The 24,014-nt window shown below is 43.6% G+C and overlaps 1 protein-coding gene across 1 annotated transcript in view; it reads left to right on the forward strand.

Moving 5' to 3' along the window:
- The window catches only part of crkl (v-crk avian sarcoma virus CT10 oncogene homolog-like), a 75,729-nt gene extending 53,045 nt beyond the window's left edge, over window positions 1–22,684 (forward strand). The window contains exon 2 of the mRNA XM_078553816.1: window positions 17,343–22,684. Coding sequence (XP_078409942.1) covers window positions 17,343–17,477 — 135 coding nt within the window. The 3' untranslated portion in view covers window positions 17,478–22,684. The remainder of the gene's footprint in view (window positions 1–17,342) is intronic.
- The last annotated feature ends 1,330 nt before the right edge of the window (window positions 22,685–24,014 follow it).

Below are 24,014 nucleotides of genomic sequence, written 5' to 3' on the forward strand. Positions count from 1 at the left end.
AGCCCTTCATAATTTTAAACATCTCTGAAATCTTCTCTTAGCCTGCTGTGTGCCAGTGGAGTTAATCACAGTAACCCAAGTCCTTATGAACTATACAGTGTGACCAGTGTACTAGTTTCATTGCAAATATTATTTAATTTTTAATTAAATAACCTTGGCGTAGTTTTGTCCATATAGATAAATAAATGCTAATTCAGCAAAGCATCAATAGCTGGATTTCTGTACACCTGACCCTTTCATCTCGATACCTGCTGTCAGTTGTTCACAATTGCCTTTAATAAGAGGTGTTTGTGTGGACTGTCAGCCGCCTTATTGGAGGTTGCCACTCATTTTGGATCAGTTGTTATAGGAAATAATTAACAAATGGATTTGTTTACACTCTTCCACTTCCCCTCATCCCAAAAATCCCCAAATCATTCACACTATTAGATTGTAGTTTTATAGTTCTGGCCAATGCTGCTGTTTGGTTGACTTAACCATGAGCAATACAGGAAGGAACCTTTCCTGCCACCACTCCCCTTCCCCCATGTACAATGTCACAGGAATGCATCGTGTAGAATGTAGAAAATAAAACTGCATTTATGTAGCACACCATGAAATATCCAAAGCACTTCAGGGGAGTTGCACAGTCATTAATACATAGTTAACCCTGGGAGCCATTTTGTACACACTAAGATTCCACAAAGCAGTAATTATATGAATTGTCAGCTTTTTTTTTTGATAGTGGAATTTGGGCAGTGGAACCAGGAGGACTCTGTGTTCTTCTATGGATTGTTGTGTGAGAGCTTCAACACTGAGATTCTGATTAACACGTAATCCTAAAGACTACCTCTGATGGAACACTCCTCCAGTACTGCACAGGTGTGTCAGTCCAGAATGGGGCTTGAACTCAAAAGCTTCTGACTTGGGTCAGGATACTACCATCTCTGACAAGCCAACACTAGCTGACATGGTTTGTAGTTGAGAACAGAGGAGTACATTACTGATTCTCTTTAAGGTATGAAACAATCTTGAAATAGGATAACCAATTTAACGTTGCCACAAGGAAGGAAGGTTACTGCAGGGACGACATGATATCTTAACCCTTCAGGTAAATGGCACCAATGTTGAAATTTTGTGTTGCATTTAATATTCTACCTCTCATTTCTTTGCTAGGATCATTTTTTAATTCTTTCAGGGGATGTGGGCGTCACTGGCTAGGCCAGCATTTATTGCCCATCCCTAAGGTGGTGGTGAGCCCATGTGCAGTCCATGTGTAGTTAAACCACTGCTGTTAGGAAGGGAGTTTCAGGATTTTGAATCTACAGGCTGTGGTGTTCCCATGCGTTTGCTGCCCTTGTCCTTCTAGAGTCATAACTGTGTGCAAATTATTGATTGGGGGAATTTTTCCCATACCAGCCCAGTTTTTTCCTTCACGTCTCTCTCGCCATTGGAGTGGAGAAGTGGACAGGTGCAGTTCCTCCTCAATCTCATCTCTCCTCCTGCATATTCTTCTGGGGAATCTGTGATGTGTCGTACAATTTGAAAGTTTAGCCTGGGATTATTGGGCTACAAGTACCAGACAATGACTGCCTCCAACAAGAGAGAATCTAATCACCTCCCCATGACATTACCATTGCTGAATCCTGCAGCATTAACATCATGTTAATCAGGTTAACATTGACCAAAAACTTGACTGAACCAACCACAGAAATACTGTCGCTACAAGAGCAGGTCAGAGCCTGGATAGTCTGATTTCCCAGAGTGTTTCCAGCAAGGCACACATCAGGAGTGTGATGGAATACTCTCCACTTGGCTGGATGAGTGCAGTTCCAGTTATACCATCCACAAAATGCATTACAGCAACTTGCCAAAGTTCCTTCGACTGCACCTTCCAAACTCTTGACCTCTACCACCAAGAAGGAAAAGGGCAGCAGATGACCACCACATGCAAGTTCCCCACCAAATCGAGCACCATCCTATTTTGGAAATATATTGCCATTATTTCATTGTTGCTGAGTCAAAATTCTGGAACTCCGTCCCTAAGAGCACTGTGGCTGTGCCTACACCACATGGACTGCAGCGGTTCAAGAAGCACCACCACGTTGAGGGCAATAAGGAATGGGCCGATTAAATGCTGGCCTTAAGATAAAAGCAAAATACTGCGGATGCTGGAAATCTGAAACAAAAACAAAAATAGCTGGAAAAACTCAGCAGGTCTGACAGCATCTGTGGAGAGGAATACAGTTAATGTTTTGAGTCTGTATGACTCTTCATCAGAAGAGTTCTGATGAAGAGCCATACGGACTCGAAACGTTAACTCTGTGTTCCTCTCCACAGATGCTGTCAGACCTGCTAAATGTTGGCCTTACCATCTACACTTAAATTCTGAGAGTAGATTTTTTAAAAAGCACATATCCAGCATACTGCTTTGTCATACATTACAAACCAATGCTAGTTTGCAAGTCCTTTGAAGAAAATATTTGGGGAGAAATTGCTATGGGCCATTTTAGAGCAGATTTATATTTTGACAGCTTTCTCCCTTGACTGAAGATCTGGCTCTTACTGGGGTATGATTTAATAGCCATTCTCCTTTACCCAAGTAGCTGCAATTCATGTGAGCCTAGATTGTTCGGAGGAGGGATGAGCATCACAGCCTGATTGTAATTAAAAATGGGGAAAATTTAACACACACAATTAAATGCTTCCTGTGTTACTTTTCAAGATGAATGTATATGATAGATATATGAAAAATCAAGGAATTCATGATTTAAACATTTGCACAATTTTGGATTGTCAACTGTACTTGTGATAGTCCATTTGGCCCCTAGTTTGGGCTGTTAGGGGTAATGACAGCCAGACTGAGGTGGCAAAATAGGAAGGAGTGAACCCATGGCCCCCCTTCTCTTCCTAAACCCTACAACTTTACTAGTTGCCTTTCACATTAACCATTGCTTTCAGTTACTTCCTTTAATTTGTCTCCTGCAATTTCATGGTATACATTTCACTCACCCACCCAAGTGTATTTGCCATTTCGTTCGTTAAAGAAGGGGTGGTCTCTTCATGGTAGCCTCTTGCAATATGAGGTGTTCCAGACAGCTTCACACTCTTACTACTGAAGTGCTGCCTTTCTTGGGTTTTTTTAGGCTATTGCAGCACAGAATCACAGAGTGCAGACAAGGCCCATCGAGTCTGCACCGACACGCGAGAAACACCTGACCTACCTACCTAATCCCATTTACCAGGACTTGGCCCATAGCCTTGAATGTTATGACGTGCCAAGTGCTCATCCAGGTACTTTTTAAAGGATGTGAGGCAACCCGCCTCCACCATCCTCCCAGGCAGTGCATTCCAGACAGTCACCACCCTCTGGGTAAAAACATTTTTCCTCACATACCCCCCTAAACCTCCTGCCCCTCACCTTGAATTTATGTCCCCTCATGACTGACCCTTCAACTGAGGGGAACAGCTGCTCCCTATCCACCTTGTCCATGCCCCTCATAATCTTGTACACTTCGATCAGGTCATTCCTCAGTCTTCTCTGCTCCAATGAAAACAACCCAAGTCTATCCAACCTCTCTTCATAACTTAAATGTTATATCCCAGGCAACATCCTGGTGAATCTCCTCTGCACCCCCTCCAGTGCAGTCACATCCTTCCTATAATGTGGTGACCAGAACTACACACAGTACTCCAGCTGTGGCCTCACCAAGGTTCTATACAACTCCAACACGACCTCCCTACTTTTTGTAATCTATGCCTCGATTGATAAAGGCAAGTGTCCCATATGCCTTTTTTACCAGCTCACTAACATGCCCCTCCGCCTTCAGAGATCTATGGACACACACACCAAGGTCCCTTTGTTCCTCAGAACTTCCTAGTGTCATGCTATTCATTGAATACTTTCTTGTCAAATTACTTCTTCCAAAGTGTATCACCTCTCACTTTTCAGGGTTAAATTCCATCTGCCACTTATCTGCCCATTTGACCATCCCATCTATATCTTCCTGCAGCCCAAGACACTCAACCTCACTGTTAACCACCCAGCCAATCTTTGTGTCTTCCGCAAACTTACTAATCCTACCTCCCAAGTAGTCATCCTACCTCCCACATAGTCATCCTAACAGCAGCCTAACAAAATGTCTAAACTGGCCAACTCATTTGTTTTCTTTTGATACTGAGGGATAAATGTTGGTCAGGACTCTAGACTTGGAGCACAATGGCTTGTTGCCAAGGTGAGATGCAGTGATGTCCATACTGTACTCTCCCTTCTCGCTCTCTCTTGCCCAGTGTGCCCTTCGAAGGTACTAGCCTTTCCAGTGGAGAATGAGTTCAGGTTTGAGGTATTGCTGCACCAACCGTTTGTCTCTTCCTATCCTGATGAATTTTAATGGGAATTGAGTCAGCCGCCGTGACCTGTTGTCCTCTGAGTTGTCATATCAGCTTTAATGTAAATGTACCTATTTGATTTTGGATTCTGAGTTTTTTGAGGAAGGAGATGTCAGTACTGTGACCTGGAGTTGATGTTCCTGCTGTATTTCTGAACTTCCCTCATCGATTGTCCAGTTGCACAACTCAATCCAGTGATGCAACAGCCTTGGTTATGGTAATGCTTACCACACAAGGTTTTCCTGCAAAATTGGAAATGTGCCAAATTTGCAATATCTTTGTAATTGACGTTGAATGCTGCACATTGGCTAATGATTATACGTAGATTAAGAAAGCATGATGTGTGTAAGCTTTTGAAAATCGTTTTTTAAATTTTACTTGTTGAATTAAATTGTACCGACTGATTTCTGCTAGGTTACATGGCTGAAGGAAGAGATTTTAACATGGGGTCCTATTAATACAATTAGCTAGTAGACTATTCTGTTGTACTTAAAAATTTGCTTGTTGACTGGATTTTTATTTGGCTAACAGCTGTGTTTTGCTGGGTACATCAACGTTTGAAATGTGGGACCGAGGCCTTGCCAGCTTTCAGACCATGCCGGCTGTTGGGCATTGCCGGCTTTCAGGTCAGCCAGGGTTGGAGTGGGGTCAAGGGTTGCTCAGCATGGGATAGACTGGCGTGCAACCAGCGAAGTGGGTAACTAGTCAGGCCCTGCACTGTGCCAATGCAGCTCCTAACTGAATTGTCCAGGTGAGTTTTTAATTTTACACAATTAAAATTGATGCATGGCGCATGCTAAATATATCTGGTTTTCAGACAACTCTAGTTTTTGGAAGGTCAGATTTGAGACATTGTACTGGAGAACACGATTCACCTGGAAGTGATCCTATTTCACTCAGTCACCATTATTAATCAGGGTTACGGAATGCAGAACATTGAGTCATGTCCTTTTATTTAATTTGAACAAAGGATTCTCAGTCTTTAGTACTTGGAATTCCTGTGAAGATTGTGTTGGTCTTTTAGTGCGTAGAATCCCTGTGCTTATAAGGCTGGTCTGTAGACTCTGGAATCTGAAATGAAAACAAAGTGTTGTTACTGCTCAGCAGGTCAGGCAGCATCTATGGAGAGAGAAAAACAGAGTTAATGTTTCTGGCCAGAGACCCTTGATTAGTTTTGAGGCATTAACTATGTCCCCAGATGCTGCCTGATCTGCGTATCAATAGCATTTTCTGTTAATTGACAAGTCAAGGTGCCTTAAAAGGCAGCATGGCATAACAGCAGTGTCTGGGCCAGCAAATACTGCATTTCATGTCACCATTGCCAAAATACAGGGAGTGCTGTTGGAGGCCAGAAGCACATTGCAAGTATCTGAACAATAAAAATGCCTCAGTGCATTAAAAGACCCTAACTGGGTACTCAGCTGGACGTAAAAGATCCCATGGGACAATTTTGAAGAAGAGCGGGAGAGTTCTACCCAGTGTGCTGGCCAATATTTATTCCTTTAAATACACCAAAAAACAGATCTGCTTGTTATCCCATTGTTGTTTTTGGGAGCTTGCTTTTGCGCAAATTAACTGTTGCGCTGCCTACATTACAGCGGTGACTACACTTCATTGTCGTACAACATTGGCTATGAAACACTTTGGGGCATCCTGAAATCTTGAAAGATGATTTAGAAACACAAGTCCAGGTGTTTTCTTCTGTATTCAGTGGCATTTTGCTAGTGTAGCAACCGATTCATTTTGTTTTTGTAAGAAAAGTGCAGAAAGGCAGGCGCAACCATGGCACAAGGGTGTCCAGCTAACAAGGGAAATATCTGTTCAGTCCTGCATCAACAAAACTGCCTTGTATTACTTTGGGATGTAGGCTGGAATTCATGACTGATCATTAAGGAGTTATTTGACGGGACAGAAGGCAGTTGTGTCAGGTGTTCAGCTGGCAGGAACTTAATTTCTCATCTAGACTTCATGAAAATTGAAATCCTTTTTCTGCCATGTAGGCCATGGAATAAAATGGACACCAGCAGCATGGTTACAAAACATGAGTGACAGGAGACAGAGTAATGGCGAAAGGCTGGCTTTTGGGCAGGAGTAGGTACAGAGTGGGGACCCCTAGGAGTCAGTACTAGGACCACTGCTTTTCTTAATCTATATTAATAACCTTGACTTGGGTGTACAGAGCACAATTTCAAAATTTGCAGATAGCACAGAACTTAAGTATTATGAACTATGAGGAGGCTAATTATAAACTTCACAAGGGCGTAGGCTGGTGGGATGACTCTTTTATTGAAACCCAAATAGACTAAATTAACAAATTAAGGGACAAATTAAAAGGCAGCCCCTTAAAGGGATACTGCAAAAAAAAAACCAAAATCTTAAAGGAAACTTACAAACATCAAATCAAAACGTGATTAAAGGGGTCGATAAAGCACCCCAGTCCCTGTGGTGCCCACCGAGCAAGGAAGGCCTAGTGGGATGGGTGGACCAGTGGCAGGTGAAATTTAATACACAGTAATGTGAAGTAATGAACAGTGATTTTGGCAGGAAAAGCGAGGAGAAAATGTAAAGGATACAATTTTAAAGGTGGTGCAGGATAAGAGGAACCTGGGAGTTTATGTGCACACATTATTGAAGGTAGCAAGGCAGGTTGAAAAAGTGGTTAAAAAGGACTTCTGGGCTTAAATAGAGGCATGGAGTACAGAAACAGGTAAGTTATTGACCTTTTTTATAAAACACTGGTTTGTCCTTGATAAGAGTACTATGTTCAATTCTGGGCACCACATTTTAGGAAGGATGTGAAGGGTTAGAGAAGGTGCAGAAAAGATTCACAAGGATGGTCCCGGGGATAAAGGACTTCAGTTATGTGGATAGATTGGAGAAGCTGAGGCAGTTTTCTTTAGGGAAGAGAGGGTTGAAACGAGATTTGATAGAGGTGTACAAAATCATGAGGTGTCTAGATAGGCAGAAATTGTTCCTATTGGCGGAGAGGTCTAGAACCAGAGGATAGAGATTTAAGGTGGATGATTAAAGATTCAAAGGCAACATAAGGTAAACCTTTTTCACAGTAAGCAGTTAGGATCTTGAATGCACTGCCTGAGAGGGTGGAGGAGATGCATTCAATTATGGCTTTTAAAAAGGAATTGGATAAGCAGATGAAGAGAAAAAAAGATTTGCAGGGTTGCAAGGAAAGGGCGGGAAATGGGCCAAGCTGAATTGCTCTTGCAGAGAGCTGGTGCAGACTCGACTGGGTGAATAGCTGCCTTCTGGGCTGTAACCATTTTATGCCGAGGGCCTTAAAACCTGCACGAAAATTCAGTTGAACAGAGCACAAGTATAGTGGAGCAGCTCAGTTACAAAATCTTAGTGGAAGACAGTTGGGCACGTGGCTTCAGCACTGGCCTAGTGAGGGAAGATATTGACCTGTACAGGTGACAGTACCAATTTGACTCCCAGCACATGCTGAATTAATTTGAGTTCAGCTGGAATAGCAGCAGCATGGAGGCCATAATTGGCCTTGGGCCACCTGGCTCCAGACAGAGAAAGAGATCCTGTTCATAACTGCTAGTTAGTTACCAGCAACAACAAATTGCATTTGTACATTTACAGCCCTTAACATAGTAACCTGTCCCTGAGGATCATTTGAAACATAGTTTGACACCAAGCCAAGCACAATGTCAGGACAACTGCCCAATAGCTTAGTCCAGGAGATAGATTTTAAGGAGCTTCTTCAAGGAGAGAGAGATGGAGAAGTTTGGGTTGGGAATTACAGAACTTGATGGCTAGCAGCTGAAGGCACGGCCACTGCTGGAGAGGCAAAGGAAATCGAGCTGCACAGGAGGTCAGAATTAAGGGACTGCAGTGATCTTGGAGGGTTGTAAGACTGGAGGAGGTTACAGAGGTTGGGAGGGGTGAGATCATGAAAATTGCTGCATTATAAGTCACCCTTGAATAGAAACTGAAACTTGTAGCTATTTGAGCCCAGTATTTGAGAGCTATCTTTGTATTTTAACAGTGCACTTCTGGAAAGGGAAAGCAAAAGCAAGAAAGACACTCTTTTCTGAAGGTGTCGTCTCGAGTGAGACAAACTGAGGTTCACCTGCCTGCTTGCGTGGGTGTAAAAGATCCCGTGGCACTGTACAAAGAAGAGCAGGGGATTTCTCCCTGGTGTCCTGACCATTTTTTATTTCTCAAAGAACACCACAGGAACAGATATCTGGTCCTCATCACCTTGCTGTTTGTGGGACCTTACAGCGTGCAAATTGGCTGCTGTTTCCTACATTCCAACAGTGACTTCATTTCAAAAGTGCTTCATTGGTTGTAAAGGACTTTGGGATGTTCTGAGCTTGTGAAAGGTGCTATGTAAATGCAAGTATGTCTGACTTGAGAATTGCAGGTGTTCCTGTAGAGGTTCACATATTAGTTGCTTCTCTTTGTTTTAGCTTCCAAAGGGCCAGGATTGGGTGAGAAAGAATGGGTCAGAAGAACAGATACAGACTCAGGATTCTGCATTTAGTGATGGTCTTCCCTGCTAATAATAAAATAATTTCATGGTAATTAAGCCTCTACGAGTCAACACGTGCAGTCTATAATTTGTTTCCAATCCTCGTCAGTGGCGGCTCTCCCAGCAAAAAGATCAAATTCACAAAAATCTCAGATTCCTACCGTAAAATTTTTTCTGCAAGCCTCTGCTATTAAGCATATCAGCCTGGTTTACGTGCAAATCTTACAAGCACTGTATGGGCATGGGCAATCTTCGCAATCTAGTGTACGTGTGCGCATCTGCAGGCAGCATTCATTATTTACTGGTACCCTGTTTTACAGGCTAAGCTTACAGTGTGTGATCCTAACCAAGACCATAGATCTGTGGCTTTTGCAGAAAAAATGCACAGGTTTGAAATATTTGATGGCCATAATTCCATTGAATTAACAGTATTTGAGTAATTTTGGTCTGTGTTAAACTGTGCTCCATCCAATGTATCATTAATGTACCATTTCATAGAGTCTTGTTGGGTATTGTGCCTAGTTGGGTCTGAGTTAGGCTCCTGATTATGGCCTTAATTCCTAGGTATTCCAATATGGGTCTTTAAGCTTTGCCTAGAATCCATACTAAAAGTTGCTTCCTAATTTAATTTGGGCGGACAGTTTTATGCCATTATCATACCTATCAATGTGCATGGATGTATGTAGTGCCGCAAAGTTGGTGTGTCATGTACAGAGCAATGCAGAATGTTGCAGCAGTTAGGGAAAGGCCAAAAGCAACCTCGTGACCGAGCAGCAGACAAGTGAAGTGGATAGTTCTGTGTTGTCTGCATTGTTGTTATCTTGCAGAGTAGAGGTCTGCAGAGAAGATTTAAAAAATTCTTTAACATGTACAATAATGATTTTTCTGGAACCATTAAACATTTTGATTGCATGGTGCTTGTGAAAGGGCTATATTGATGAATCCAAGTTTTTTTTAATGTGACCTTACTGAGAGCTATATGGGACCATAGAATTGACAGCCAAGTTTTGGAACCCTTAGAATAGGGCTTCCCAAACTGCATCCTGCCCCCAGTGGGATGTGAGATGAGATTTTATGGTCACGAGCTCTGAGGCAGAAATGGTTGCAGTGAAACTCGGACTATCTGATGCGAGGCCCTAGCAGTTACTTTTTCCCAATGGTGGGCATGGCCTAACCCGTCAATTTCGAGGCCTGATGCCGGTTCCAAAGAAACCAGTGAAAAGGTAGGTGATTCTGTTCACAAAACCTAGCAGTTTACACCACCCTTCCCTCTGCCACTCTCATCTCTCCTCTAGCACCCTGCTCTCAATCTCTTCCCTATTCCCCTCATCCCATGCTCTTGTAGCTCTCTCCCCCACATAGCTCTAACCCCCCACCCAGCTCACAGCAATTTTCAAACCTCAACACGGGCTCAAAGTGGGAAACGGTTTGAGAAGCACTGCCTTAGAAAGCAGTGAGTTGCAATATATTGGAACCGTCTTGGCCCTTGATTATTAACTGTGCACTAAGTTGCTAAACCTGGAGCATGTGAAGCAGTTTGACTCCCTGATTAATTCTTTATAGGCTATAGCTTTGTACTGATGAGGTGCAGTGTTGAGCCTGTTTGTAAGTCAGTAAATGCAGAAAGAAAACACACTGTGCTAGGTAACATGTCTGCAGTTTCTCCTCCTATTTCTGCATGAGCTTGCAGGTCCCTGAGATCACTTTTGTACACTGTTCAGATTAGGACAAGGGCAGCAGATAGATGGGAGCACCACCATCTGGAAGTTTCCCTCCAAGTCACTCACCATCCTGATTTGGAAATATATCACCGTTCCTTCGCTGTTGCTAGTCCAGAATTCCCTTCCTAACAGCACTGTTGGTGTACCTACACCACATGGACTGCTGCGGTTCAAGAAGGCAGCTCACCACCACCTTCTCAAGGGCAATTAGGCATGGGCAATAAATGCTGGCCCAGCCAGCAAAGCCCACATCCCATGAATGAATAAAAATAAAAGATTCTCAAATGCTAGTTTGAAAACCAGTTTTCGTAGATTTAAAATTCATATAATTTTCCCCGACTAACCCTGCTTCACCCACATCTCTGTTTAAACAAGAAAGCTGGGCGGTCTCCAGCTCCTTCATGCTGTTTTAAAGTGTAATTCCAGCCATACTGATAGGAGTAAATGAATGCTGCCAATTGCACACTCCCAACCACCCTGGGAACAGCTTCCCATGTGGGGAAGCACAGCTCCCATGTGGCTGACTGCAGTGAGTTAACTGCTTGATGTACTGTACTAGTTGTACAAGTGCTCCACAGATACCAGCCTGAGGCCAATAACTACAGTCTACACCTCTCAAGGAACTGTGTCAAGCTGAACAATGGAAAATATGTCTTTGCAAAGGAAACTAGGCTATTGTGTTGATATTCTTGCTCCTGAGAATTGCAAGATTTAATTCGAAGCTCCTTTCTCTTGCAAAGGAAGTGTGTGTAAGGAGAGAATTGAACATTTTTCTTTTGCACTTGATGTAATATCAGTTATTTATAGATAAGACGCAGCTAGCTGTGAGCTTTTCACAGCTACCTAAATTAAACTAGACTCTGAACCATAAATACATGTCATGCTGCACTTGGAATGACTGCTGGATATCCAGAGCATTACACACTGTTGTTGATTGAGTGCACTACCACTGAGTCAATGCGGACACAAGTCAGCTACCCTATTCATTATCCAAACATAAGATAGATCAGAACAGTTTGCAAATCTGCTTTATTTTACAAAGGGCAAGAAAATACAATCTCAAGGAATCAAAAATCCGAAACCCATAGTTTCAAATGATACTGACATCAGCTCAGTCAGAATCAAACTTCAAATCCTACATGAGAACCTCCTGAAGAGCAAATAAACACACATCCAACATGACCATCATAAGCCAAGATGTCAAGGTATTGCTTGCACATCACCATGACCTCGGGTAGCAACAAGAACCTCCCAAGAGCTTGAATTGCACCCTCATCCAGCAGCAGGTTTGGTCAAAGAGCTAGGTTTTTAAGGAGTGTCTTAAAGGAGGAGAATGGGTTAGAGAGGTGGAAAGGTGTTCAAGGAGCTTGGGGCCCAGATAGCTGAAGATACAGCCATTAAGAAAAATCAGGGATACTCAATAGGCCAGAATTGGAGAAGAGTTCATTTATCAGAGGGTTGTGGGGTTGGAAGAGATTAGAGATACAGAGGGGCCAAAGTTAAAGGCATGGATGAGGGTTTTATTAGCAGATGAGCTGAGGCAGGGTGCAGTTGGGTACTGTTATGGAGGTGGAACTAAGCAGTCTTAGTCATGGTGTATATGTGTGGCCAGAAGCTCAACTCAGTGACAGGTATGATGGTGAGATTGTGAATAGAATGGCTTCATCCTCGGAGCTGTCAGGAAGAGGGATGGAGTTGGTAGCTAGTGAACAGAGTTTGTGGCAATGATTTTGGTCTTCCCAGTATTTGGTAGGAGGAAATTACTGATCATCCAGTACTAGTCGTTGACAAGCAGTCGGTAATTTGGTGATAGTGGAGGAGTTGAGCGAGGTAGTGGTGAGGTAGAGCTGGCTGTCATCAGTGCACGTGTAAAAATTAGCAATTTTTTCTGATGTTGCCAAGGGGCAGCAAGTAGGTGAGAAATGGGAGGGGGTCAAGGATAGGTTCCTGGAAGATACCAGAGATAACGGTGCAGGAGCAGGAAGAGAATCCATTGCAAGTGATTCTCTGGCTACGATTAGATAGATAAGAATGGAACCAGGCCAGAGCAGTCCCACTCAGCTGGATGACAGTGGAGAGGCATTGGAGGAGGATGGTGTGGTCAGCCATGTCACAGGTTGTAGACAGACCTAGAGGGATGAGGAGGGAAAATTTACCTTTTCACAGTCACACAGGATGCCATTTGTGACGTTGAGCTATTTCGGTACTGTAGCAGGAGACGAAACCTGATTGGAGAGATGGAGTTCTGGGAGAGATAGACACATATTTGGGAGGTGACAACTCATTCAAGGACTTGAAGAATCGATGGTCATAAGAAATAGGAGCAGGAGAAACTCATTTACAAAGAAGCAAACATATGAATTAGGAGCAGGAGTATGCCCCTCAAGCCTGACCTGTTCGATAAGGTCATGACTGATCTGATTGTGCCTTCAATTGCCTTTTGTACCTGCCCCCCCCCACAACCTTTCACTCCCAAAAATCCATCTTAACTCAGCCTTGAATATATTCAATGACACTGCTCTAGAATTCCAAAGCTTAACCCTCTGAGAGAAGGAATTCCTCTTCCCCCATGTCCTAAATGGGAGACCCCTTATTTTGAAACTCTGCCCCCTAGCCTGAGATTTCCCCCATGAGGGGGAACATCTGTCAGCATGTACCCTATTAAACCCTCTCAGAATATTATACATTTCAATAAGATCACCTCTCATTCTTCTAAACTCCAATGAATATAAGCCCAACCTGCTCAACCTTTCCTCACAGAGCAATCCCTTCATCCCAGAAATCAGCCTAGCGAATCTTTTCTGGACTGCTTCCAATGCAGTATACCCCTCCCTAAATAAGGAGACCAAAACTGTACAACGTTACTCCAGGTGAAGTCTCGCCAGTGCTCTGCACAGTTGGAACAAAGCTTCCCTACTTTTCTACTCCGTTCCCCGTTCTACTCCAACATTCCATTAGCCATCTTAATTATTTGCAGTACCTGCCTACTAACCTTTTGCGATTATGTACAAGGACACCCAGATCTCTCTGTACTGCAGCAGTATGCAATCTCTCTGCATTTAAATAATGTTTTTTTCTATTTTTCCTGCCAAAATGGACAACCTCTCATTTTCCCACATTATACTCCATCTACCAAATGTTTTCCCACTCAACCTATTGATATCTCTATGTCCTCACAATTTGCTTTCCTACCTTTCTTTGTATTGTCAGCAAATTTGTCTGCAATACACTTAGTCCCTTCATCCAGGTCATTAATCTGGATTGTGAAAAGCTGGAGCCCCAGCACTGATCCCTGTTTGTTACACTTTGCCACCCATTGAAAATGACCCATTTATCCTGATTCTGTTTCCTGTTAGTTAGCCAATCCTCTGTCCATGCTAATATATCACCCTAAACACTTTGAGCTCTTGTCTCGTGTAGTAACCTTTGGTGTGGCACCTTAATAAATGCCTTTTGGAAATCCAAATACACTACATCTACTGGTTCCCCTTTATCCACCCTACTTGTTAGATCCTCCAAGACCTCCAATAAATTTGTCAAACACGATTTCCCTTTCATAAAACCATGGAGAGGAAAGGGAGTTGGAATTAGTAGTTTGCTGGGGTGGAGGGGTCAAGAATTGCTTTTTTTTTGAGAGGGGTGATGACATTGCAGCTGGTTGAAATGATCACAACAGCAGTTGGTAAAATACTTCTATCCAATGTTGCAAACTTTCAGAACCAAGGGTTTCCCAGAAAGTTAGTGCTGTAACTAACGTCTAGTTCCCCAGATTCCAGGCTTCACACCAACAAACAAAAGCTCTGGGAATTGCTGTTTGTCATCCAATCATCTAGATCAAACCTCTGGGTGTGGAGCCAGCAAATCCAAGGTGCATCAAGTGACAAGCTTCAAAACCACCACCTTGCCCAAATAAAGGTTTGCATATGCTCACACATGGTTCCCTGGGTACTGACAGACCTCCAAAACACTCAATTTATCTTTTTTCACAAGTTGTCTTAAATGGTGAGGGTTGGCAAGCTGTTTCATTGGGTACTCGGGCAGAGCTCCAGGCTCATCTATACTCATTCGAGCAGTGTCCACACACCTTTCCAAAGTCAGTCATGGACTATATGCACTTGGTATTTCCACAGTGGACTATATGCACTTGGTATTTCCACAGTGAGACTGGCAACAGTAAAAATTGGAACTCATTCTCTCGTAGACACTTTTGAGTCAAGGAAGCATATAGTTCCTCAGGACTGCCTGCAAGCCAGCTACTGGCATAAACTGATGCCCTTAACCCAACTGCCTTGCCACTTTAGAATCGCTAGTTTTATGCTTGTTTCTCAAGCTGAATGAGGAAGGGTGTCAAGTTGCTGAGAGATTTTTATGGGTGCAAGTTTCTTCAATTTCTTAAAAGTTTGCTCTTCACAAACAGAGCTTGCTGTCAATTTATCAACTCCCTTTCTGACTTGACACAACTTGGAGCTGTGCTTCCTTCATAGTGCAGTGCTACCGAGGTCAGGTCAAATTTTAAAAGCAGTGAGTTATTGGAGAGGTCCAGAGCTACCTGAGGAGTTAGTACTGAGGCTCCGTTTGGTTAGCAATGTATAGTGAGAGTTGCCAGATTTTCAGGCTGCTGCTGGCCCTGCAAGTATACAGGTTAATGAGTTGTTTTTGCATCACTAGACTATGGACTTTCTCTCCCTTTCCCATGTTGTTGAAGTGCTCACACTGCCTCCTTTTGTCTCATCACTGCCTTTGACAAAATCCTGAAGATCTGGAGAAAGGCTACTTAATAGGTTAGGGCATGAAATGACTGAGATCAGGTTCTGAATGAATCACACAAGTGGCTGTAGGTGACTTGTACTTGCCATGTGGAGGATGAATGAGGAAGATTTTATTTGCAGTGAGTCGACTGCCATCTGCTGCTCTCATGGGTTGTCTCAGTCACTGCCACCTGTGCCAAACTGCTCTTGAACTTCCAGTTGAACCAGGTGTTCATCTTTACAGAGACAGTGGTCTGTTTTCCCAGTGGCTGGTGCCAGTGACTCAGGAGCTGTTTGTGAACTGCTGCTGGATTGGAGCAAAGAAACCAGTAGCAGTTTACATGGAATGTCGACTGCACATTCAAAGACCCAATTTTATTTTGTGGGTTTGTACATTTGTTTCATACAATTAAATGTATGAAGACTGGAAACTGTCCAGTGTTCCTCCACCTAGAATCTGAGCATTAACAGCACCAGGATAAAAGCAGCTTACTGATATGTAATCTTTTAAGTGTGATCCCAGTTTCAAACGGAATTGAAGGGATCATTTGTTTCATTCATGGAATGTGGGTGTCGCTGGCTAGGACAGTATTTATTATTCATTCCTAATTGCCCTTGAGTAGGTGCTGGTGAGTGAGCTGCCTTCTTGAACCGCTGCAGTCCATGTGGTGTAGGTACACCCACAGTGCTGTTAGGAAGGGAGTTCCAGGATTTTGACCCAGTGACAATGAAAGAACGGCGATATATTTCCATGTCGGGATGGTGTGTGGCTTGGAGGGGAACTTCCAGATGGTGGTGTCCCCATGTGTCTGCTGCCCTTGTCCATCTAGGTGGTAGTGGTCGTGTGTTTAGAAGGTGCTGTCGAAGGGGCCTTGTTAAGTTGCTGCAGTGCATCTTGTAGATGGTACACACTGCTGTCAGTGGTGGAGGGAGTGAATGTTAAGCTGGTGGATGGGGTGCCAATCAAGTGGGCTGCTTTGTCTTGGATGGTGTCGAGCTTCTTGAGTGTTGTTGGACCTGCACTCATCCAGGCAAGTGGGGAGTATTCCACTGCACTCCTGACTTGTGCTTTGTGGGATGGTGGACATGCTTTGGGGAGTCAGGAGCTGAGTTACTCTCCGCAGAATTCCCAGCCTCTTGAGACAGCTTCGAAACATGCTTCCAAGTACTTAAGCAACTTTTTAAAGTTTTTTTTTGTTGGCTTTGTTATCTGTGTGTTTCTGGTTTCCTCAGTGTTTGTGGTTAGTCAGAAGTAGTAGTTCTATTTTGAGTATGGTGCTGGTTATAAAAAGCTCCACGGGATTTGGATGCAGAGGTCAGTAGAGAGCTCGCCTGGTTCTAGTGCTGCAGTAGATACTCGCCCATTAACAGCTGAAATTTATCCTGGTTTAGTGCGATCCCACCCCCATAGCAAGTTGGTGTTGAACTGAACTGACTCGGGGAGGGGTGATGGGTACTATAAATACAAAGCATATTGGAATGGTTTTTGTGTATTTTAGGAACCGTAGCGCAGCCTGTTAGTCAGTCTGGTGGTCTTTAGCAGGGACTCGGTATGTTAACTTGATCAGCATCAAGTACTGTAAGATTGTGAAATGTGCTATACCTACCAAACCAGCATTTTTTTAAACACTGGTGAGGATGTCATGGGCGTGGGTACAGACCTGTTAACAATAAAATTAAGATGTCACTCAATGAAAAGTATATTGGTTTGTTCTTTGTGATACAGCCTACTCCAGAGAGTTCAAAGTTGTCATTTTTCACTAAAATCCCAGAACTACACAATAATTGCAATTGAGCGATGTAAATAAGGTAGCCTGGACAGATTTTGGTGCTAAAACCAGTTTTGAATTAAGAGTGGACTGTACATGATGGATACAAGCAGCAAATAAGAGCCAAAAGAAGGTAGCCTCCATGTTGCTGTGACGTCCCACACCACTGCTTTTGATTGACTTAACTCCGATTCCATGCAGTGACTTGAACTCTGGTTATTTTTCTCTCTAACAGGTTGGTGACCTTGTGAAAGTGACGAGGATGAACATCAGCGGCCAGTGGGAGGGTGAGGTGAATGGCCGACAGGGACTGTTCCCTTTCACTCACGTCCAGATCATTGACCCCCAAAACCCTGAAGAGAACGAGTGACCTAAAGATCTGGGAACATGTGGTCACCTCCATCTGCCTGTTCATCGCACACGGTATCAGCATCACATCTGGTGCATCGCTTCCAGACTAATGGGGAAACCATCATTTTGCCATGGAACCGCGATTGGATTTTTGAGTATCTGCTTACCTGCTGAAATTTAATGTTTCTGTCTGAGCTCTTCCCACGTACCATTAAAGCTATATGATTACTAACAATAAATGGAGAAAAGGACGGGAGAGAGGCAGTCTCGATCTCAGTGCCGCAATAGATAATGCTTCAGTACAAGTTTGAAGCCAACTGGGATAACCGAGTGTATTCTTGGCTGCACCCCTTACACTTGGAACACTTGATGGATATTCCTGCTGCCTGTGACAGGCATGTAAATGTGGTGATCCCTTGCCAACTTACTGATTGTGGTAGTTAGGGATGCTACTGGGACTAGATTCATCTAGCCTCAGTTATTATCTTGAGTGCTTACTTAATGTAAAGGAGCTGAGCGAATAACTGAGGCATTGGACTCAGAAGAATGATTTTAAATGGTTTGGAGTACAGCCTATATAACGTTAGTCTGTGGTGCCATATCCAATATGTAGAGGAGTCACAATTTTTTGGATACAATCAGATAGATAGCTGTAGAAAACAATCATGAATAAGTCACTTTTACAGTTCTGTAACACCTGTAAAGACTGAGCCTGTAAAGAGGAAACACTCTGGCTAAACGAGAACAGAATTGCTCACACTTGTGAATCTAGATAGGTTGCCAGGTGTAGGCCTGGTGAGGCACAAGGATCTTGGATAAACTGATGATACACAGCCTTAAGTAGTGCTGGGTGGGCTTGGGTGCAGGCAATCTGCAAAAAGATTGGCTTGTGGGCTTCCGATTCAGTAAGGCAGAACCATTCCATGTCTCTTAACATGGAGATTGTGGGTCAGATTTTAGTGAATGGCCTTCAGAAAATCTGGAATGGCACAAAACATCTGGCTAATGGGCAGAAATATTCCAATGGAGATATTAGTGCCTTCCCCTTTTGGAGGTTTTTCCTAAAAGCAGTTTATTGATCCTACATTTCTGTGATGATCCTCCATGTCGGACAGCTCCCTTGGTAAACTCATACCCAGCATGTACAGTCTGCCTCACTTATGCCAGTGTCCAACTCAAGTCAGATGGTCTTCACCTACTCCGAGTGGCCAGAGGGTTTTGTGAGGAGCCAGATGTTGTCAGTCTGATTTGGGTGCACTGCATTTTACGGACGGAGTCCTGCTTAACCTCTGAAGCCTGAAATGGGCACTGTTTCACGCACGCACACACTCACTGGTTTCTTGTGCATGTGCCACTTAGTTTACGTTTTTCACCTTCTTTCTCTCGCTCCTGCCCTTGCTTCACTTTCCCCCTCTCCCGCCCTTGCCCCCCTCTCCCATCCTCGCCCACCCCCCTGTCTGTCTCTCCCCCTCCCTCTCCCCCTATTGCCTCCCCCTCTCTCTCGCCTCCCCTTCCCTCCCCCGTGCCTCGCCCCTCTATCTATCTATCTATCTCTCTTTTTCCCCCGTGCCTCCCTCTCTCTCTCTCACGTGTGCCTCTCTCTCGTGCCTCCTTTCTCTCTCTCTCTCTCCCATGCCTCCCCCTCATGCCCGTGCTCCCTCCCCCGTCTCTCGCCCGTGCCTCGCCTCTCTCTCGCCTCTCTCTCTCTCCCCTGTGCTTGCCTGTGACTTATTTTCCTCTCTTGTATTGTACATTGGTAGTAAGGACTTGATCACTCCTCCAAGCAGTCTTTTTAAAAAAGAGTAGTCCGAGGTAATCTGTATTGAAATTGGCTTCCCTTGGCTGACTAACTCATTTTAAGTAATAATTCAAATGAAGGAGTTCAAGCCTTATATGTTTTAATATCTGTGCACTGACTGTGCTTTATTTAATAACCTGGGTGAAAGAATTGTCACCTGCAGTGCAACACTAAAATCAAACACTGTTGACAAGCTATCACCCCACCTAGCCGATTACTGAGGGGTGCTGCACTCCGTTTGAGGTATTGGGCCTGATCCTTTGCTGTGGAAGTCTAATTTCCCCTGTAGATGCTTGTGGAATAACTGTACATAAACTGTTTTGTTGGATTGAGCAGCAGTGCACCACTGATGTGCCCCCCAGAGGTGACTGTGGGAAATTGATTGTCTCCATTGTTGCTCTGTTCCCAGGCAGCACAGCACACTGCAATTTAACCAGGTGGATGTACAGTAGCTGCCAGTAATGGTCATTTGCTTTTTTTCCCTATTGGAAAATTGTTATTGATTGGATTTTATCCAGTTGCAGTGTGTATGTAACGAATCCACGTGAGCTTTCCTCTTCTCCCATTCGGTGGCTTGGAGCAGTCCTTCCCCATGAATAGCTATAGACAAGTGTGTGCTATTGTAACTGGTTGCTTAGCAGTGTTCATTTTGCACTGTTTTCATGGTACACCATAGTTACTGGTTATTAAAATGAAGCCTTGGCGCTCTACACCTTCTTGAAGCTCACTGCTTATTCTGAACATTGAGGAAATCACCTGGTGGAATAGGGGGGAGGGGGACCAGATGAGTTCCTGAGGTCAATTCACCATCGAACCAAAGTATGCACCTAGTGCCTAAAATAAAAGTGTCCACTGTATGGGTGGGAGCAGGTTGAATTAGATTAGCTATCACTGTGCTGGTTACTTTTTGAAGGAGATTTTTAGAATTCATATTTGCACAGGGGCTACCATGTTGTGGCTTCAGACGTTTTAAAACCAACACTTTTATTTGCCTTTCACTCCAATTCTTGCCTTGCTGAGGTCTTCAGGTAGTTGAACAGATCCTGGGTTGTAGGACTAACCATGACATAGTATTGACCCAACAGGCTTTTATTACAGAATCACACATTCTTTGGATATGCCTCAGTTTTGCTACTCATACTAATGCGACTAGCTTTGTGCCTTGTTCTTTTTTTTGTTTCCTTCATCAAACCACTATAGCTCCTTTGGTCTGCCTGCCAAGCTATTACACTGGACTCCTAAAATTCTGTCTAGTTGCCAGAAATGCCCTGTGAGAATGGACGATGCCCTACATTTCCTCCACACTGCCACCAGCCCCCCCCCCCCCCCCCCCCCCCCGCGCGCCGCCCCCCTTCATCCCTTGATGATTCAGTTCCAGTTTGAGTGTTTCCCCTTTCAGGTTCTTAGTACCTGGCCGGCTTCTCTTCCTCCTTAGCTTATCAGCTTCCATAATATTATAACCGGGCTCGTGCACTACAGGAAGGAAATAAAACACATGTCCGCGCCTCTTGTAAACGTTGCGCAGTGATTCAAGCAATGAATCGTACTGTGGAGGGTGAGCGTGTATTCAGCCTGCATCACTTGCCTGCCTTCCCACTGCATTTGTCACCAATAAAAAAAATTGTTTACAACACAGCAAATTCACAACAGGTTTTTAATATGTGCTCATAGCTTAAACTATTGGAAATGTTTGTCTGTGGCCTCCATGCATGCTAGTCTCTTTTATTTTTGTAGAAAGCTTTGTGCTGTCTGCTCCAAGAGAATTATTAATGCATTTTGTTTAACATTCTGGGAATGGGAGCCTTTTGCCTGTGTACAGTACAGATCATGTCTAACCCTTGATTGAATAAATCTAGTGTTTGGAAATGCAAGTGTCTAGAACTGTAAACTCTGCTCACAAGCCCCATTAATCTATAAAATGCCATTTGCTTAAACAGGCTTTTTGGTTGCTTTTAGTTTGTGTGTTTCAGAAATTAACAGTATTACAGTATTTGCAGGTTTCATTGAGGGGGTATGTCTATTTCCTTAGTTTTCATTTAGGTCAAAAGTAGAAATGCCCCATTGTTGAAGCCAGTGTTTGTACATATTAAATAAACTTGACAATAATTCACACTTTCTCCCCTCTGCAATCTTGAAGCAGCAACAATAGTAGAAGCTCATGTGGATATTGGGAGAAAGCTAAAAGAGTGACAGGAAAATACAGCTTCTGTGTAATACACCAAGTACTACTACATCAGAGTAGTCTGGATTTGGGAATCAGGGCAGGCCTTCTGGTGGACTCTGTAGGAATGTTAATAATTCAGATGGTAGAATGGAAGACTGAATCCACCAGGCAATCTGGTTAAGTTAAAAGGGAAGACTTTTAGCCAAACTACCCAACTCAGATAGTGGGTTTATTTTACTCGCAGTCTACCTGTAACCCATGTTTTAGATCGGCGACAAACTTAATTGCTATTGTGGGTTTGATATCAGCTGTTGATGTTGAATGTTTCTTGAAACCACAGGCTGCTAAAAAATCTATTGCATCTCATGCCACGGCAGATGCATCTTTTAGTTTGCAGCATTATTTTCAACACCAATTTGACTCATTACTAAAGTGGTAATGGTAATACTGAGCTAATTTTAGCTCAATGCCTCTCTGCTCTGTAGTACTTTGGGAAGGTTTGCTTGCACCTCTTGAGCTACAGGTTTCTGTCCCATGAAACTAGCCACCCATTCTTGGAAATGGCTACCACTCAGTGACTGCAGCTGCACAGCCTCTGACCTCCCCCACTCCATTCTTCGATGCTGAAGCCCTGGTGAGTGTGGGAGAACAGTTGAACCTTTGTGGAACTTTAAAAAGACCCACAAGTTCCACAATAATGATAATAAGTATTTAGGACATACTTTTAAGGGCAGCCCTCTCCATTTGTGTGGAAAGTATACAAATACTAGCTGAAAGGAGGCCTTTGCTTAGCCTGTTTATTTGGCTTCCAGGTGAGCAGGCAGACCTTATCTTGCAGCTGTTGGAGAGTGGACAGTTAATAGAGGATAAAAGCCAATGGTGGGGAAAGATCTGGTGCTTTATAGTCCAGCCCTTGAGGTTTATGCACTCTTGTGACTGGCTGGATAGTAGCAGCCTCACAGCCATCTTTGGTTAGCTTCTCTCGTACGTTGCTTTTGCAATGATGTTTGCCTGCTGTGTTTTGAGGAACACATCTAAAATCTCCAAGTTTAACCTCAACACTTTTCTTTCTGTTCCATTATGGTTTGGGTTTTCTATTGCCACCCCTATTCCTGATATATTTGGTCACATGAACATTTTTGCAAAAATATTCTTTGTGGTGTTTATAAATTATCTATGTTGAACCAGAAATTGATACTAATGGTTTGAAATGACATTGGGGCTGTTTTGTCTAAAATGTTACAATAAAGCAGAATTAACCCTTGTTCTATAACCATATAATTGTTTTCATGAGCCATCCAGAATTCCATTTTACAAGCTCTTTCATTTTCTCTCAAGGTACTCAACAACTGTCAGCTGAACAACATTCAGGACAAAGTAGCCCACTTGATTGGCTCCCCATCCACCACCTTAAACATTCACTCCCTCCACCACTGACGCACAGTAGCAGCAGTGTGTACCATCTACAAGATGCACTGCAGGAATTCACCAAGGCTCCTTCAACAGCATCTTCCAAACCTGTGGCCCCTACTATCTGGAAGGACAAGGGCAGCAGATAGATGGGAACACCGCCTGGAAGTTCCCCTCCAAGTCACTCACCATCCTGACTTGGAAATATATCACCGTTCCTTCACTGTTGCTGGGTCAAAATCCTGGAACTCCCTAACAGCACTGTGGGTGTACCTACACCACATGGACTGCAGCGGTTCAAGAAGGCAGCTCACCACCACCTTCTCCAGGGCAACTAGGAATGGGTAATAAATGCTGGCCCAGCCAGCGAAGCCCACATCCCGTGAATGAATTAATAAATGGGGGGAAAAAAGTTAGGGATGGGCAATAAACGCTGGCCCAGCCAGTGACGCCCTGAACACACATTACACAGCAGAGAATGGAAATCTAAAGGGGTGAGTGATTTTGACTGGGGGAAATTTCTTTTGTTCCAAAAGCTTTAACCCCAGTGTTTGAAAGGAACACTGATCTTGGCATTTCCACTCAAGAAGGATTCACTAATTTAAATAGGATTTGTTGGGAGGGATTCATAGAGCAACATTGGCCTTGTGTGGGAGTAGGGAGTAGGAGCACTGGCCTGGACTTGGTTGTGGGGGCGGGTAATGCTGGGAGGAAAGTGAAGAGAGTTCTAGAACAACAACAGGCAGGGGATGGGACCATTGGCCCTGCTTCCGGCCTACACAGTTGGTTAACCTCAGGACTCCACAGTCTCACACAATCACTTGAGCAGGGACTGACGAGTAGCCAATGCACCTTTATAAATTACAAGCTCGTTCTTTTCATGAGAGGAGAAAGCTGAAGGGAAAAAAGGCAACCTTTTTGGATTAATCATCTACATTCAGATTAGAGATCAAAACTTAAGCCTTCTAATCTTTGGCTCTGTGTAACAGAGCAGTTCATATGGACCATTCAAAGTGTCCAGCTCTTGTCCCTCTGCTTTGTGAACATTACTTTGGACAGATGGTGTTTCTGCCATCAGTTTACAAGTTTAGTGCTTCTGTTGGAGCTGGGGTTTCAGGAACATACCATCTAGAAAAAGATGTCCTTCCAACACAAATTTGTGTCTGAAGAAGTCATATTGAACT

The sequence above is a fragment of the Cetorhinus maximus genome, chromosome 12, assembly GCF_964194155.1.
Source record: "Cetorhinus maximus chromosome 12, sCetMax3.hap1.1, whole genome shotgun sequence".
Classification (NCBI taxonomy): Eukaryota; Metazoa; Chordata; class Chondrichthyes; order Lamniformes; family Cetorhinidae; genus Cetorhinus; species Cetorhinus maximus.